The following is a 19,316-nucleotide window of genomic DNA, read 5'->3' on the forward strand; positions in this document are numbered from 1 at the left end:
GGACTGCCTGTTTACTTTTATATCAAACACATAGATTAAAAAAATTCTTATTTGGCCTCATGGAAAACAATTTGGCTTTTAAGTATTCAAATGTCTTTTATCCAAATGTTCTTTTATTTCCATGTGAAAATTTTCAATGTTCTAAAAATTCAAGAAGTAGATTTCCGACGCCAACATGTCTGTAAACAATCTGGTCTGAAGGTTTCGTTTCTCTAACCAGTTTGATAAATCTAATTTTTGAAAAAACACCTAAACCAAGAGTCTGGCTCACTTTCAAAACAAGCAAGCCATCTTAGGAAGACTAAGTGTCACGCTCCCATAGAAACCTCCTCTGTTTTCCTCCTTAGTTAGGAGAGGTTAGCCTGCATATTGTAAATAGCCATAATGGGAGGGATAGAGAGTTAGCTCCTTCCCTTTAAGATATCTCCTTCCCCCTCCCCTTTCAGAATCTTCCCCAGGGGTGGAGTCATTCAGCTAGACTCAACTTTATCTCTGGAAGTCAGCCATTAGACGAGGAAGTGTCAGAGGAGTGGAGATACTAAAAATATTCCATGTCAAGGTTGATAGGCAATGGTTGATCAATAGAAGTTATACAATTAAACAGTTGGTTCTGTAAGTAAAGTAGATTTGCTGAAGACACAGAGAACAAAGAAGAAAAGGCAACAGACAAGTAGGCAAAGATCACTGTTAGAGCAAATCCCCAGCCTTTAAAGAGACTTTTGCCAGTTAGATCAAGAGGAGTTGGGATATATAAGCCCCATGTAAGCCGCCCCGAGTGCCCGTTGGGGAGATGGTGGCGGGATATAAATAAAGTTTTTTTAAAATTATTATTATTATTATTAAATCTTGCTACTGTTTTAGTAAAGTCTTTATCAACTGTTCCTCTGAGCATATCAACTCTATTCCCAGTAAGATCAGGACACCTCCATGTAAACAGCTTGCAGGGGCAGAACAACTAGGGTTATATTAACTACTTTTTAGCTCTGTAACATACAACCCAAAGACAGAAACAGACAACATGTAGAGTACGTAAGTCAGAAATCTCATAACTGAATTTTTCAATCTATGTTATCAGCTTCCACTATTAAACCCAAGGGTATCTTTAAAACACAGAAACAATTCTTTACACCTCGCGGAACATAAAACAGAAGTGTATCATGACAGCACACACTCCTGTCCCCAGTCCCATTACAGGCAGACTACAAAAGGGGGGGGGGGTATGGATAGATGAGCTCATAGCTCAGCCTGACATTCTTCTGGTTGAGATCCAAGAAAAACAAAGAGCATATGTTTTGACCATTAATAGTCCAGTGTACATGAAGGCAATGAATAAGACAAAGTTCCTGTAATGTTGCTAATTGGAGAAGAATAGGGATGGATCAGGAGGGGTTAAACCCCCCCCCCATCATCCAGGCAAATGAATCTCCCATTCTGAGTGCCATTAAGAAGTATTATGATTCCTCCCTCCTTTTTACCATTGCTTTCAAAGTATTACACACAATCATGTGTCTGTCACTTATATCTGCCATATAACACCAGTGCTGCAGCATTTGCATTGGCTTCCAACTGATTACCGTGGTCTATATAAGATGCTAGTTCTGACCTTTAAAATTCTTTACAGCCAGGGCCCATTGTACCTTAGGGATCGTCTCTCCTTCTCCCATCATCGGAGGTCGCAACAGCCATCCCAACGCGACTTACTTTATATACCGGGTCCTAGAGAAGTGCACTTGGAAAGGACCAGACGCAGAGCTTTTTCTATTTCTGCCCCTGCCTTATGGAATGCCTTGCAGCCCTATATGAGAGCCATGCGTGAGTTAGGGCCTTTTACCCTAGCACTAAAGACCTGGCTCTTTACTAGAGCTTTTGATCTATGTTAATTTTATCAATATTTGTATGTATGTTTTTATCCTTTACAATTTTATCTTGTAAATCGCCTAGAGCATCTTGGATGGAGGGCGATTAATAAGTAATTAAATGATGATGATTATGATATCTGTTGCTATCACTTCATGTAGCTCATTTCACATAGTAAGAGCATATTTTAAAGAAAGCAAATCACTTCCAAAACACAATACTAAAATTAAATCATTTTCAAGTCAACAATGTCAATTTAAGATTGCACTCATCAAAATCCAAAGAGAACACACTTACAGCTCTGACTCTTAGAAGGTGTGATATGACAGCCTGCAACTCATCACTGTAGTGTTTAAGCTCTGTAAATCTCCTGAGAATGTAAGAACAGAGAGAAACATCATTAGCAGTCAGGGATGTGATTTCCTGAAGTTCTATGACAGGGCAGAATAAAAAAAAAATAACACGATTAGGTCTGACATGTTTACATAGACTTATCTCTGCTGTGCTTACTAAAATAGCAACTATAGGATAAAGTAACTATTTAACAGAGCAACTGCATAGAGAATTGGAATCTGCTGAGCATAACCTGAAATTGCATTAGTGAGTTTGTACCATGGTAGTTCAGTTCTGCAATAAGATTCTGAAATGAAATTTGGTACATTAACTCAGTCAACAAGTTTAATTTCAAATGCAACCTCACAAAAACCCTGGTGTCCATTTTGAAGAGAAACAAAACATATTGTAATACCCACCTTTATTATCATGGAACTGATCCTGTACATTTGTGATATACCTGTGCCACTTACATCTGAACACCATATTCATTCTCAAAGAGGAGGAATGCAAAAATGTAATGCAATCGAAGTATAAATATGTGTTCAAGAGGGTTATAAGTAAGCAAGGCTCTTTAAGGACTGCCTTTCAATAGTTTTCAGTATATCAATTCACAGTTACATACTTCCCACATGAAGGGCAGCTCGATCGTGTCAGGTAGGAAGCACCCCATAGCACTCTAGGGTCCACCCCATGGCCAACCAGCACCATCTTCAAAGAAAGAATGAACCACTTCCTACATGTGCTCCCTGGATGTCCTGGAGGGCAACAGCTCTCCCCTTTTCCCAGCTGCAAAACTACAGTTAAATGGTATTCAGAAAACTCTTGACCTTTTCCTGCTGACCACAGGGTGCATCCATTTGTTGTGCTACCAAAGAGAGCCTCATAGAACCCAGAGCCAAAGCAGAAATATATTGGTGGAAAGTTTCACCCAACAGAATCTTGGCCAATGTATACTGAAGAAATATAGCATAAGTAGACTCCATAGGCCTGTTGCATGAAGCACACATAAAAAACAAAAAAGGCATGGATGTATGCGCTCAACAGAGAGATGGGCACTCATTAGAGTGACTTGCTAAGGTGGCATCAAAGTCTCCAAAAAATCTATATATATAAAAGGGTAATGAAATTTCGGCCTAGGACAAAACAACAAAACTAAACACCCCACAACCTCGAAAACTGACAGCACAACCCCTCATCCACGCCTCTACATTCATACCACAAAAATAAAATAAAAATAAAGTCCTAATTAGAGGGAGAGGAATAATTGTTTTTATCCAATTGCTGCCAGTTAGAAGGCTAAGCTCCGCCCACTTCATCTCCTAGCAACCCACTCAGCCCAGGGGACAGGCAGAGTTAGGCCTCACTTAGGCCTCTTCCACACTGCCTATAAAATACAGATTTTCAGATTTTAACTGGATTATATGGCAATGTAGAGTCAAGGCCCTTTCACACAGCTATACAACCCATTTATAATCTTATATTATCTGCTTTGAACTGGATTATCTTCACTCCATACTGCCATATAATCCACTTCAGTGTGTGTTTTATACAGTTGTGAAGAAGGGGCCGGGCCTCATATAATCCAGTTCTAATCAGATAATTCCTCAATACTTTATTTCCCATACCATCATACTTCGCCACAGCAACGCGTGGCCGGGCACAGATCGTATCTTATACAGGAAGAAAGGATGAGTGCACATGTATTAACCCCGAAGTCTCTCCCGGAAACAATTTGTATCACATTTTCATGGGGTTCTCAGTAATGTCATTGGATTTTACTGTTTTATTTAATAAAATTAATTCCTAAAATATACCTCAGCTGATTTACTTTGCTGTGTGAATTTCTCTGCTCTTCTTTGCATATGTGTAATTCATAGAGATTACAATGTAACAAAATTAATGGGCCTTATTCTCTATCAGGATCAACCTTATTTCACTAGGAAAAAAGTCTCCAGAAATCTGACCTAAGTATACAGGTAGATCAATGAGGCAAAAAGTATCAGGTTCCTAAATATGTAAGAACTGTAAAAACCTAGCACCAGCCCTTGAACCAGGCAGTTATGTTAAACACTAACAAGACATTTTCCTAGCTAGTGGTGCCTCACGACTATATTTTGAACAAATAACAGTCTCAAAAAGTAGTCCTACACATAAGACATTGGCAAATTATGAACTTATTCATGGCATGGCCGGGTTCTCCATTCAAAAGGAGCCATTGCCAGCACAGCAAACAAGTAACTGGAAGGTGTTCTGTGGCGTGATTGAAAAATGGATCCCAAGGATGAAACTGTATCTACTAGCATCTCAAGATTATAAAGCTGTTGTTTTATGACTGAAGTGATGAAACTGGGGTCTTCCATATATTTTTGATTCCAGCAACACCAGCCTTGCTGACTGACCATGACTGACTGTGGCTGATGGAATCCAATAACATTTGGAGGACCATCTGTTTCCCATCATTATTTTAGCGCTAGCACAATTATTTACAAAATAGATCAAACTCCACTTTCACTTTAAAAACTCCAAATCACAGTCACTGAATTATAGAACTGGAAGAGGCTTCATGAGCCATTGAGTTCAGCCACCTGTTCAATGCAAGATCTCTACCTCAAGCATCCCCAGTACTGGATATAGCTGTCCAGCCTATTTGTGAAGATGTCTGCAAAAAAGACTGCATGGGGAATTGATTCCATTGTCAAACTATTCTTATAGTCAAGAGGTTCCTCTTAATATTAAAATGAATTTGAACGCTCCTGAAACTTCAAACCTTAGATCTCTAGGGAAGCAGAGAATTGGTTTGCCCCCTTTTCTCTGTGATGGCCATTTAGATATTTAAAAAGTGTGAACATCCCTCAGTTTTCTCTTCACCAAGCTCAACATGCCCAGTTCCTTCAATCTCTCCTCCTATGTTTCGTTCTCCATCCTTGATATCTTTCTGTTAACCTGCTCCAACTTGTCTACATCCTGAATGCAGTATTCCAGATGATGCCTAACCAGCGCATAATATATAATGGGGCTATTACTTGCCTTCACTTAGAAACTATGCTTCTATTCATGAAGGCTAAAAACAGCATTAATCCTCTTTGCTGCAGCATACACTACTGTCTCGTGTTCAATTAATGATCAATAATAAACTCAAGGTCCTTCTTACACAGAGTATTGCTGAGCCATGGAATGCCTCTACATTTGTGTATTTGAATTTTCTGGCCTAAATGTAGAATTTTATTAATTTTTGCCCAAATTTCTTGTTTAAAAATCTCCTTTTGAATTCTGTTTTTATCTTCTAATGTGTTAGTCTTTTTCCTAAAGAAAGGGACAATGTTTGCCCTTCTCCACTCCTTTGGTACTGTTTACTATACTTGCAAGCTTGGGCTACACACCTGGACTCTTTCTTTTTGATTTGGGAAACATTAAATATATCAATGACTTCCCTCAGCACTCCACACAGATGCCCAAAATGGAACCTCACATCCAAAATACAAAAGGGTCAATCAGAAATCTCCCAATACCACCTTCTAGAGATGATCCCTTAAGTAGACATGGAGCCACTAAATCACAGGGTCTTCAACGACCTAAAAGGTTATCAGTTCAAAAAGGGTGAATGATATCCCACTCCATCTTTCTATTAGCCTATGTCATCTACTAAGGAAATTACTAGCAGTTTCAATAGTTCTACGAATTTTCTAATCCAACAACAGTGATCACATTATCCAATCTCAAATCAGCCTGAAATTAATTCAGAACAAACTAATCCATTCTCTTCAACGTTTAACAACCACCGTCTTCTCAGGCATTTTGATTAGTAAAATTATTACTTCCTTAGATCCAAATGCAGCTCTTTTAAAAAGGAACTGCAAATAGGTTCCACTTTCAAACGAGCTGGGTTTTTTCCCTCTCAAGAGAAACACTCACTACTTTCTGGACACATTTGGTCACTTTCCAAATCCCTCATATGATGAAAGGTTAAGTAAACAAGTAGTAGATTGAAATTCTCATTTGCAAGTACCCAAACTATACACACCCAAAGAGAGGCTCAGTGATCATAGCAACACAAGGAAACAAAGTGGAAATTAATAATAAGATAGCCCTCTGAAAAGCAATTAGCATAGGCTCATAAATGTTTTCCATAAATACTTTCAAGAAAAGAAGATAAAAGCAAACATAAGTAGTAAGCTAGAAAAGCACGTTTGGGGAGGAGTTTAAATATAAAATGCATGTTCATTCCCACCTATACACAGATACTCATGAGCTTTTGTCCAATTGTCCACCAATTCCATGTGTGGTCTTGTTTTGGACAACAGTGGCTCTATCACCTTCACTATTATCCAGGCACAGAAGAGGTCTCTGTTCCATCTTAGCTATTCTGCTCTCCTCCTCATGAATTAGCTGACTATCTTTTTATTTCTCTCTCTCTCAACCTACAGAAGGGTAAAGCAGAGCCATTCAAATAACTTCACAAGTGTTATCCAATATATGTCTCCCTGCCCCCCTTGTTCAAAGTGACCACACTGGAAGCTCACTGAACTAGATTTTCAGGCACATGGGGGGGGGGGGGGGGGATCTGTAAGTTTGTGATGAACTTATTGAAAAGTTTTTCTAACCAGCACCCCTGCTCTTCTCACTAAACAAACAATTCTCGTTGGAAATAACCCTATACAAGTTTATATATGAGAAAAATAACACAAATTCTGCCTTCAGATGGTGTTTGCTGACTTTGGGCTATTGCCAGTATTTGCAATAAGGGGAAAGACAAACTACGATTCAATTTCCCTTTCTTATAACAGTGGGAACAAAGAGGCCTTAAAGGGTATTAAAAAACATTGGTAAAAGTGGCTCAGCGAATGAAATGGTATTAGAGAGCTTCCTTTATCAAGCATATGTTTCAGCCAACACAAGCAGAAGCACTCATTGCAGTATATCAAGTAAACTGTTGTCATGTTTTTAATATTGCCTTCAAAATTTCAAGACACGAGGAAAAGCTTTGTTTCGACAATTTTGTTTTAAAATTTAGTCGCAGTATCACCTAAATGTTTATTTTTCACCTATGAAATACAACACTTTTTATTATCTCTCTAAAATAAAACTATTATCTAGGGTGGGAAAAGCTTAACACTAATTAGAAAATCAATTTAAAGGTTGGAATTTTTTTATACTGTGGTTAGCAATACAATTACAGTTGCTAGTTTTTTCCAAGGTTGTGTGTGTTTTTAAAAAAGAGACACACTCAATTTTTTCATTATTCACTCTTCCAATTGTTGAAAAAAGATGACAAAGCTATCAGTTTCTAAACAATTCTCAAATCAACTTCCTCAGTCACAACCAATCATCAAATTTTGCAGCAGAGATAGAACTTTGGCATATTCAGATGTTGGCATATTTCCATTCACTTTGGTTCTCAAAGATTGGTGGAGAGTTTTTATACCCATCCTTGAAAATTTCCAGAGAGAGCCATTAAAATATAAAGGTTATGAAAAATGTACATAGCATATACGTCTACTCAAAAGTAGGTTCTGTCTCTAATACAGCTGAATATGCCAAAGTATTCTTAGGTCACACTTGCCTTGCTAAGCCCTATTAAAGGAGTTTAAACTACTGTTAATGTTCCAAACAACAACAACAACAACTTTATTCTTATAACCCGCCACCATCTCCCCGACTTACATGGGGACCAAGCACAGTATAAACAAGGTTTACAAGGTAAACCACAATTAAAAACACATAAATAAACAATGTAATTAAACAATTTAAAATAAAAAAGTAAAATCATCATAAAAACACATCAACCAGTATCACAAGCAGTATTCGGAAAAAGTGGGCATGTTCCAATTCGAGAGGGCAGGACAAGAGTTTGTGCAAATCACAGATTATAGGGCCAGGGCTGGAAGTAAAGTGCTGAAAATTTTATATTGTTAGTTTTCACAATCCCTATGGGTCACAGGTGACAATGATCCTATATTACAAACTGGGCACTGAGGATGAGATACATAAGTTACTATGTTGCAATGCAGCCGTTATCTGCCATTAAGAACAAAATCTAGTATATTTAAGTGGACCACAGTATACAGTAAAAGGGGAAGAAGTTTAACCTGTGTACATCTCCACCAAAGGAAGGTTTTTTACTCCCATGTTTTTATAATCAGTTTGCATCTGGGATTCTTAAGCATTCAAAATATGCACCAAGAAATAAAACTTCAATTTCATTCTAATATTTGGTAAATAAAAAGGGTACACTTACTTGTCTGGATTTTTTACTCTGAAGGTTGCATTAAGAGCTTTTAACCTAGAATCTGCCTGGCAGAGGAACAAAATATATACGTAGAATTAAATTACAAGTAGATAAATAACTGACAACTATCATAATTTTAAAATGATCAAATAAGACCCATATTGAAGCACATGCACACACATTAGACACTTCATATGGCAAAGAATCGTAATACAGTAGAGTCTCACTTATCCAACGTTCTGGATTATCCAACGCATTCTTGTAGTCAATGTTTTCAATATATCATGATATTTTTGTGCTAAATTTGTAAATACAGTAATTACTACAGAGCATTAATGTGTAATGAACTACTTTTTCTGTCAAATATGTTGTATAACATAATGTTTTGGTGCTTAATTTGTAAAATCATAACCTATTTTGATGCTTTATAGGCTTTTTCTTAATTTCTCCTTATTATCCAACATATTCGCTTATCCAACGTTCTGCCAGCCCGTTTATGTTGGATAAGTGAGACTCTACTGTACTAAATGTGATTTCATGTAGGAATAAAATTGTTTCATGAAAAAGGAATTTAATAATGATTATACATTCATACTGCACAACAGAAATGTGAATTATCTATTTTGACCTACAACATGGAATCTCTCAAAGAGTTTCACTTTTTAAGATATTCAAGCTTTACAAAGAATCCATGAGACTACACAAATCCCCACTTCTATTTTTTTTTCTGAAAATGACATTTATATTTTCAAGAAAAATGTATGTGTAATTGTGATGATGACAAGGTACCCTTACTGCAATGCTATTCATTTTAAGCAAAATAATGCCTGGCTCTATGGAAATGAACAATATATTTCCCCACTATTAGGTGGATGACATTGCAAAGGTAAAAAAAGATATTTATAACATTATATTATGATATCTGGTCGCCAAAGCAATTCTGGATATATTTAATCCTCCATCAAGTTATACTTATGACTTTGACTGAGAGTTATTGCATTTTAAAAGTATATAATTACCTTCATCTGAAATCCTGTTTCATTCACCATCTCCTTCCATCCAGCTTCCTAGAAAGTGAAACTGTACTTTGTTATATTATCTTACGAATGTGAACATTATCTATGTAATGTTAAAGATTTAACCCTGACAAGATTCATGCCAAGAAAAGTTCATTTATGGGCTCAAAGTTGTAAGTATCTGCAAGTACTGTACAGAGTACTGTATCAGTAATCTGAACGGGAAAGGAAAGGAAAGAACTGAAGAAACTGCTCCCGTTTACAAGAACCTTTCAGCCTAGTCACCAAGACACTACTTTTACTCACTACAAATTAACAGGCTATTGGATCTTTAGCTTCCCAGTATAAGAGGTAAGACGTGTATCATTTATTTCATTAATGGTATAAAAAGCAATAATGAGGGGCCTCTCACATTAGACAATTTAACACTGATTCCACTTTAACTGCTTTGGCTTCATCCTATGGATTTCTGGGACTCACTGGGAATTCAAGTGACCCTCTCTAAACTACAAATCCCAGGATTCCATAGGATGGGAAGACATAGCTGAAATAGAATCAACAACTATAGTGTGAAAGTGCCACTACTGTACTTGTTCGGAAGCCTGGTGGCTATCTTCTTACAGAAAAAGAATCCTTGAGGTGACTAGTCATAGGCAAAAGCAGAGGAGCAATTTCCTAGCTCTGTGGTTAAATCCAATAATCTGGATTTAACCACATATAATCTTTCATGTTCCATCTTTTACCCAAGTGGTAGGAAAGATCAGCAATCAGAAAGATAACCAAACTGGCAAAGAGATGCTCTTTCCCCAGGTAATATTTCAACGGGCTTCTGATTATTGTTACCCTAAGGAAACCTTCAGTTCTGTTTGCTTGTTTAAAGATGTACAGTGCATTTTCTTCATTACATCTTCCTGCAATGCTTTTATTTTCACGTCATCGTTTTTACATACTCAAGAGACAGGTACAGCATTCCTAGCTGCCCAACCTTTTAAGATAGAGCAAACAGTAACATATAATGCTGCTGTATAGCAGGTCAGATCATCCGGCACGTTTTTAAACATGAATTTTAAACATGTGTCCTTTGTTTAATCTGTATATTGTGTATTTTAGTATGTATTTTATATAAATATGTTTTAATATGTATATTTTATAGAAATACATTTTTGCAGAAATACATTTCTGGTATTTTTACAATATTTATGTGTTTTAATTATTATGTAACCAGTCTCAAGCCACGAGGAGAGGCAGGTAAGAAATAAATTATTATTATTATTATCATCATCATTATTATTATTCATCCATCCAGCTCATGTCAACACTGACTAGCAATAATTCTTGAGAGTTTTTAGGAAGGATTTTCTCCCTTATCTTAAGAAGTCAGGAGTTAACTTGTGATCTTCTGCAAGCACAGCAAATGTTCTACCACTGGGTTATCACTCTATAATTATTATATACTTATAATTATATATTCACAGAATTGGGGTTAAAATGAAGTGTTTTCAGATTTGTTTTTATTTTACTCTAGAGTGTATTAAGATACCTGGGTTAGAAATGCATTAAAAATCTTCTCCCGGCAAAGAACAGGATGTGATGCTACACGTAGGAGAAAATTTTCCAAGCCAATTCTTCTCCTTTCCACAAAATCTGGATCCATGTTATCAGCTGATAACTTATGCCAAACAAATTCTGCCTGCAAAACAAAGGAAAATGTTAACAGTACGGTTATGTCTCTATTTCATATTAAGGTGATGTAAAAAGGTCACATTCTCCACCAAGTGAAAGAAATTCTCTATTACTATAAATTATGCTAATTGTGTCAGTTAATGTATTTTTAATATAATTTGACTTGGGGCAAAGATGGTTGAAGTTTTGCATTTCAATCTCTGAAACTGCTGCTCAAGCTCAGTTTCGAGTGCCCCTACTCTTACATGTCACCAGGCACTGCCTACATATGAGCAAACCTTTTCTTAAAGCCCGATAAGCTGGAAAATGGCAATGAAAACATAATTATAAAATGCAAAAAAATTACTTGAACTCTATGCTTAGGTGATACTGACAGATATGATAAGAGTGAATTGTTAGATAAATGCTCAGATTACATACAGTAGAGTCTCACCCGCTTATCCAACGTTCTGGATTATCCAATGCATTTTTGTAGTTAAATAAATCATGAGATTTTGGTGCTAAATTCATAAATACAGTAATTACTACATAGCATTATTTCATATTGGACTACTTTTTCTGTCAAATTTGTTGTATAACATGATGTTTTGGTGCTTAATTTGTAACATCATAACCTAATTTGATGTTTAATAGGCTTTTCCTTAATCCCTCCTTATTATTCAACATATCCGCTTATCCAACGTTCTGCCAGCCCGTTTATATTGGATAAGTGAGACTCTACTGTATTTGGTTTTAACCTGTGCCCTGAGACACTATGTGTTGGGTGAAAGAAAGGATATAGATAGATACATAACACTTTGCTGAGGAAATGAACAAAATGAACTTCAGTTCAAAACTTTCCTTACCCTTTTTTCTGGCAAAGGTGGCACAATAAGATGTGGGTAGTTCACAAGCAAAAAATTTCTCAGCAACTCAAATTCACTATATCGCCTCCAAAGAGAGTCTGGGGGGGAACACTGTCCTTCACCCTGTGAATCCACAGCCCTGAAATATATGAGAAATAATGCTAAGTACAACAGTGCCTAACTTAGCCTTCGCATTAAACAAAGCTTTAAATGTTCTATAACCTGCTTCATTTTTTACTTGAAAGTCACCAAAGAAAACAAGATAAAAAACTGTCAAACCATCTAACTTATTTGATAACAGTAGTCCTCCTTGGTTTCAGATAAAAGTCTTAACTTGATCTTCATTAAGACTAGCCTGTTTTAAAATCAACTGAGAGGAAGGCTTCTTACAAGGCACTTTGAAAGCAGGAAAAAAGACACACACGTTAGATCTGGGAAGATGGAGCACGCCGAATCCAAGGAATAGATGCAGGGAAAGTTGCCAGGTGTAGGTTATTCGGAAGTGAGAGGTCTTTCTGTCTCTTCCTGGGAAGCCTGCTCTGGCCAAAGGCTTCCACTGCTTCCTTCCTTCAGCGTGGCTGGGTGCTTGCCGGGGCTGCTTCTGCGTCCAAATGCGCACGCTGGCTGCACAGACGCAAGACACACAAGCACACTTCCCTCCCTCCTTCCCTGCTTCATTTGCGGGGAGTCACACACGTGCGAGCACACAATCACACGCCCTCTCTTTCTCTTTCCAACCCAGATAGTGGCGGGGTGGGAAAGGGGGCGATGGTCAGCTGCATCAGGCTCCAATGGCATCACGATTGCCGTCTCACATTCCAGCCGCTGCCTGAGAGGCCGCCGGGGCTCCTCTCACATAAATGATGTGTGGCACGTGGATGGAGAGAAGGAGAGAGAGTGCGAGCCAGGCAAAGAGAGGCAGCACAGTCCGGAGCTCCAAGGTAGAAGAAGGCGAGGCTCCCGTTGCACCGATGCCTTGCCTTGGAGCGCTGCATCTCGCTTGGGACTGAAGGAGACGACGCTTCTCCGGAGCAGCCGAGGTTCAACTCTATGTAAAGATGAAACCACCACCGCAGCCGAGTGAGTCCGAGGAGGGACTAGGAGTCCTAGTCAGGTCTTGGCATTGAACTGGGATGTGGGGAGGCGCCCCCAAACCCTCCCTGGGCGCTCCAGACCCCAGCGCCTCAACGGCACCCCTAGCGGATTTTGTGTTACCCGCAGTTGCCTACCCGGCATATAGCTTCAGCCGCCCCTGTCTGCAAGACCTTAGTAGGGCTTTTGTTAAGAGGGTGACTTCAAGGTCTCTCATTCATAGGGTAACTATAAGTTAAATTCAACTTGACAGCAATGAAAAGCAAATGGCATATGCTTCTCAGGAAACTTCACAGTTCTCCATCAGGTTATTTTTGTCTTCTTGGTTATTCATACATAGTACTTTTCCTGAATAGATATGACAAGACTGTTGATTTGTTAAACATGTAAAACTTTGGTTAAAGTGAGTTTTTTTCTGCCTTTTTGGTTGACCTAATATTGACTTTGATTTTATTGATTGGTCAAAATAGCTACCCTGCATCTTTGTCATCACAATAGTCTTCCGGCAGTGCAGAAGCTTCCCTTTAATTTAGCACCACAGTGCAAAAATATTACCATGTCCAGCAGGTCCAGATTAGGACTGAGCAAACAATGTTCTCAGGTTAATTCTGTTGCATAAATGTTCATAAAAATACACCAGCTTGCTTTCTATGTGCAGTTACTTCTATATAGATTTATGCTTGGCAAGTACAGATCTGTCCATCTTTCCAAACTAAGAAGCTGCAGAGAAGGTTTGACAACTGTGTGGCACCCCCACCCAGCTCAAAAGTTGAGCAGAAGCACGAGGATCCACACCAGAAAACTGTTTAATTGTTGTGCGACATAATCTGTTCACTGCTACTCTTGTGACTCTTTTTCTTGAACAATAAAGAAGCAGAGTGGGACATTTTTTCAAATACTGCTTGACAACAAAACTTGAATCCTCCTAAACCAAACGTCCAGCTGAAGCTGGTATTCTCTCTGCTTGTCTTTCTAAAAAGAAAGAGGTGGTGCGTTTCCTTGTCTGTTATTTGGCAGTCTCTCACCAGGAAGAACATCGTACCCCACATTTGTAAAAGTTCACACATACACATACCATAAAATAGATATACCCAATACCCCAAACTTTAAGTGACATGCACATACTTGATTCAAGTTGTTGGTATTAACCTTTAAAGTCTTAAAAGGCTTGTGTCTTGATTAGTTCAATGAACATCTGAGATTATATCTAAACTTGCAGAATAGCTGTTGTCGATTTTAGGGCCTTTCCACACAGCCCTGAGCGTGGACTCAGATGACTCAGTTCAAAGCTGATATTGTGGGATTTTCTGCCTTAATATTCTGGGATATAGAGTTAGGTGGAAGGGCCCATTGATGCACAAGAGAAAACACTTTTTCCACATGCAGTCCCATATCTGTGGAATTCTTTTTTTCTTCTTTGCATAATTCCAGAAACCGGCCAAATTGTTTTAGGAGCTAAGCTTTACAGAACTGCACGATATGGCACCTTTAATGTTACTCTAATTTTTAAAGAGGTTTAAATTGATACTAGGATGGTATTACCCATTAAAACACCCAGAGAACATCTGTGAAGGAGTAGTCTACAAGTGCTGCAATTGAATACATTTTGCCTATACTGCTTGGCTAGACTGTCATTTCAGTAAATATACTACAGAAACACAGTTCAAATTCTTTTGGGTGACTTTCAGTCATTCTTAAGTGTTTACGTTAAGAGACAGATTAAAATGGAACGCTGGAATTCTTCATTGTAAGGAAATAAGACAAGGTAGGCAAAGTAAGAGGCATTTAGAATCCTGTAAAACATTTTTCCATCTGGCTATATTTTGTGGCCATAAAATATCTCTGAATGCTTCTCCCCAGGAACTTTGCTCTACAAAAAAAGTTAAACCCATAAAAGGTTCTCATTATGCTGAATAACCTCATCAACATTTGATTTTGTTTCAGCCACACTAATAACTTCATCTCCAAACACAAGCATGGCTTCTTCTATCTCAATTACTACGATAATCACTTGTTGACATTTAGTCTAACTTCTCAATTTGTAATTGCTCTGAGAAACACTATGATTCCTGTTAAATTCTGACAAGAAAACCACATGCTTCCCCTCTTCATATTGCTATAACAATGTCCCTTATTCATGGACTAAACCAAAATGATGGAGCAAAAACTGAAGAAAGGGGTTAAAATCTTGAACTCTCACCTTTTGATTAATATTATGGTAAGTAATTTAGATACTGCTCTAAAAGCCACATTTATTTATCTTAATGAAGAATGCCAAACTAAAATACTGGGTAGGAAAGACTCACCAATTCTTAATGTTATTTAAACTAATGATCTGAAATAAGCTATTAAACTGAAAGAATCTAAACATTAGAAAAGAAAGGAAGTACCTCAAATGTATTTTCTAGTAAAAATAAAAAACTATTGACTGCATGAATTAAATACTTCTACTGTTTTAATTTTTTTAGACAATGGAGAGGTGATGCTACTGCCTCACTTGAACATAATTCTGGATTTTGTACTAAAAATACTGAAGCTGTTATGGTTGAGCCTTCTGGCTCCGATACTAGGAGACGAGGTCGTAAGACTCCTCGAGAGTCAGACTCTTTTGAGGAGCGTGAAAGGAAGCGGCTCCGGGACTTATTTGCAGAACCAACTGACGAAGACTCCTTTGAGGGTTTTACCGAGGGAATGGAGGAAGAGATGGTTAGCTCAGAGGAGGATGACATGGAATGGACTCGTGTGAGGGAGGATTTGGGTGTTCCTGGTAATGATAGCATGGGAGGCGACTGGCGGGTTGCAGGATTGGACCCGTGGACGGGTTGGAGGGATGGAACGGGATCCACAGCTGGGGATGCTGTGGGGCGTAGTCAAAGGTGTGTTAGTTCTGATGAGGATGAGGATGAGGAGGCACCTGGAATTAGGTTAGCAGCTGACAGCGATGAGGAGTTATGAACTGGCATAAAATGGGGTTTAGAACCAATGGCTAATTGCGTTTGGCAAGGTAATCTGGACGAACGCTTGGGCTCTTGTTGGGGACTTCCTGAAGACGGGTGTGATTCGTTTGCTGTATACGTAAGTTACCAAGGACACTGGGCATAGACGGCGGGAGGAACTGTGTGGGCTTTTCCTGTGCAACTTGTGTTTAATCTTAATAGCTTGGACCTCCGTCGTCTTTTTGACGGACATTATTGCCAACTCTGGATTGACGCTGGACTGACTGACTGACTACGACTCTGGACTAACCCTTCTGTGGCTATCGGTGGAACTTGTGGAGCCTAGACGTCTGCATTTGGCTTTTCGACCTCGGACCGGATTGGGACCTCGCTGACCGTCGTTATCCTGATTGAAGTGCCTGGACCTGGTTTTCGCCCGTTGCACGGAGGAGCAACAGCCCGAGTTACTTCCGTAGCTCTTGAGTAGCAGAGGGGAATCTGCTGCGGGGTTTTGTGTTCATTTTGACCCTTTGTTAACCAGTTTTTGTTTGTTTAATTGCCAGGCTGAAGTAAGCACCTTTGTTTTAATCCGGATTAAACTTCTGTTTAATCCGGTTTATTCTTTTGAACTATCTAGACTCAAACGAAGTTATTTTTGTTACTTTTCACACTGAAGACAAGTGTTTGCCTCGTCTTTTGTTTCCTACGGGCAATTTTTAGTTCTGTAACCTCAATAAACTGTGTTGTATTCTACTTGGAGCGTTCTGTCTTTGACAGAAGCTGCAAATCCACACTTGTTTCTGGGTATCAGCTAAACCAATATTCACTCAAACCCATTTCTTTGGGTTTTATCATTATTTTAAAAATTCCACTACATTAAAAGAGGAAAAATAGACAAAGAAGAAAATAAAGTATACATATATTAAAAAACAAGATACAGAAGAAAATGTAGTTTTCAACAATTCATAGATTTGATTAAGCTGAATATTTTTATGAATAATGTTTATACTAGAGAAATTCTTACATATAGTAGGATGTCTAAATATCATTAGGAAAGTTGGAATTCAGTGTAAATTCCTTTTTCTTTTTTCTAAAACAACCCCACAAAAAAACCCAAACCTCAGCGGGTTTTCAATCAAAAAAACTGAAAATTTCAAGTAATAAGTTCTTCTCCCCAATACTTAAATTACCCCCTGAATAAATAGGAGGAATAGAGTCAGGACCAGCTTCTCAAAACTTTTTTCCTTCAACTTTCTAATAGAATATACTGGTTCACTTTGCAAATATCAGTTACTCTCTCACACTCTCAACCATCCATCTGGCCAAAAAACATCCTGAGTTCTTTCAAGTCCAGAGAAGATGTTTATGGATCATTATTGGGGCTCAGTATCCCAACAGAAATTTAATTTTTTTCTTGTTTGGCTAGACTTTAGTGATATACATACATATTAGTGGATAGGGTTTTCCTTTATTTCAAAATCATGCTTTTGAGGCCATGCAAGTATTAAAATTTGAATTTAAAATTTACAAAAGGATGCTGGGGTGCACCTTGCTTTGAGCCTATTTGTAGTTTTTCCTTTTTCTTGCATCACTGGAGATACAAAGAAGCCGACAAAACAGAATACATGATAAGGAGTATCTAGTTCTCTGCCTGAATCAGGAAAAATATGTAACAACACATTTGAAAAACAGTTCAGTGGGAAAAAGTCTGCCTTTTTTAACAAACGAGGAGAAACTTTATATTGACAAGCAAGCTATATCTATAAACTAAAGCAAAAAGGGAGAAAAGAATGAGATCTCTGCTTATAGGTTTGCAGCACATCAATCTGTAATCCTCATACCATTCGACACTTCCCGGTCTTTAAACAATTCAAGACAGTCTTGAACACATTTTCTAGCATACTGCTTGCATTTAATTCCTGGTTCTCTACAATGGCATGCACCCCCAAGGTGATTTACAAATAATTAACAGCAGCAGTACTGAAAAACAAGATGTATACTACACCCTGTAGAACAATTACAACTTGTTTCATTTCCTTACTGTTCACCAGTGAAAAAATATACTAGTTCCCTTTGGCAAAAGGAAGGTCTATGGGGAGAACAGTTTGGAGGCCATCAGAATCAAATTCATCTTTTTTATTGACAACAGTGTCTCTTGCAATCATCATTACTAATCAAGGCATATAGTCTCCTATAACAGAAGCACTATTTTTCATTTAATTCTATAAGAATAATAAATGAGGTTATTCTCACACCAGGTGAAACACAGATTTCTTACAACCAGCAAACTGTTATGAAGGGAAGTGGAAGCAAACTGTTTCCACTAACTATACTGTGCACACAAACTGGACATAATGTGGCTCACTTCTGTATAGTCTGTAATTGAGACTATTCCAATGGTTCCCCTTTGGCCCTCCAAGTGTTTTAGATTTCCCCTTTCAGAGGCCCCAGCCAGCTTTGCAGTGTCAGGACCTCTGGAAGTCCCAGACATCTGAAAGATCAAAGATTGGAAACCATTTCACTGATTGATACTTCTGATTTTACAGACCATAGAAAACATGTGAGTATTTTTTTGAAAATTTACAATGTTTGTCCCAGCAAAAAGAAAATGTTTTGTGGCACCTTGAAAAACTATCAAGTTTTTATGAATTGGAATCCACTTCATTAAATTCAAGAAATCTTGCCCTCTAATGGCAGATTATATCCATGAGGTCAGTGGAAGTGGGGAAAGAATGTGGCTACTGAGATCAAATAGAAATAAAATGTAAAGAGTACTGAATAGTGAATCCACAGTCTCAATGCCCACAGTGGAATCTAACACTGCAGTCCTAAGGGCAATAGTGAAAATCTCTGCCTCAATTAACACTAGGGACAGCAAGGGTGGGAACGATGAGGCCGATCAATGCTATTCCTGAAATTATTATAATTATTATATCACCCTCGAATCTCCTGAAATTTCCCATAAAAGTTATTAAAAATTAGAATAAAACCTTCAAAAACCTTTAAATTAAACCAATATTTGAGGGCTTTCCTGCAACTACTTAACCCACAGTCCATTTTCTCCTGAAACTGAAACTAAGTGGACACTATATACTGCCCACTCCCCCTTTTAAGATATTTTTAGAAGACTATATACATATTTCTTCTATCATACAAAAAATTCCATAAAGCAATGGATCACTTCAGGAGCTAACTTGTTCTGTTCTGGAAGCACACAAGGGAAGGTTTGGTTTTTTTTAAAAAATCCGCAAGTGCTACATTTGTCTCAGAGAGCTATTCACTTTTTAGTGCAAAACCAATCACTTGAGTTTTAGTATCAGTTATC

At 38.0% G+C, this 19,316-nt stretch overlaps 1 protein-coding gene across 3 annotated transcripts in view; it reads right to left on the reverse strand.

Annotated features, from left to right (window-relative positions):
* Positions 1-19,316, reverse strand: part of snx4 (sorting nexin 4) — a 58,364-nt gene that overhangs the window by 17,323 nt on the left and 21,725 nt on the right. For all 3 annotated transcript variants that reach the window (XM_062974021.1, XM_062973958.1, XM_003214881.4), the window contains exons 3-7: positions 11,964-12,102; positions 10,976-11,125; positions 9,439-9,486; positions 8,429-8,484; positions 2,155-2,227 (exon numbers count right to left, since the gene is read on the reverse strand). In XM_062974021.1, coding sequence (XP_062830091.1) covers positions 2,155-2,227; positions 8,429-8,484; positions 9,439-9,486; positions 10,976-11,125; positions 11,964-12,102 — 466 coding nt within the window. The remainder of the gene's footprint in view (positions 1-2,154; positions 2,228-8,428; positions 8,485-9,438; positions 9,487-10,975; positions 11,126-11,963; positions 12,103-19,316) is intronic.

This window comes from Anolis carolinensis, chromosome 1 (assembly GCF_035594765.1).
Source record: "Anolis carolinensis isolate JA03-04 chromosome 1, rAnoCar3.1.pri, whole genome shotgun sequence".
Taxonomy (NCBI): domain Eukaryota; kingdom Metazoa; phylum Chordata; class Lepidosauria; order Squamata; family Dactyloidae; genus Anolis; species Anolis carolinensis.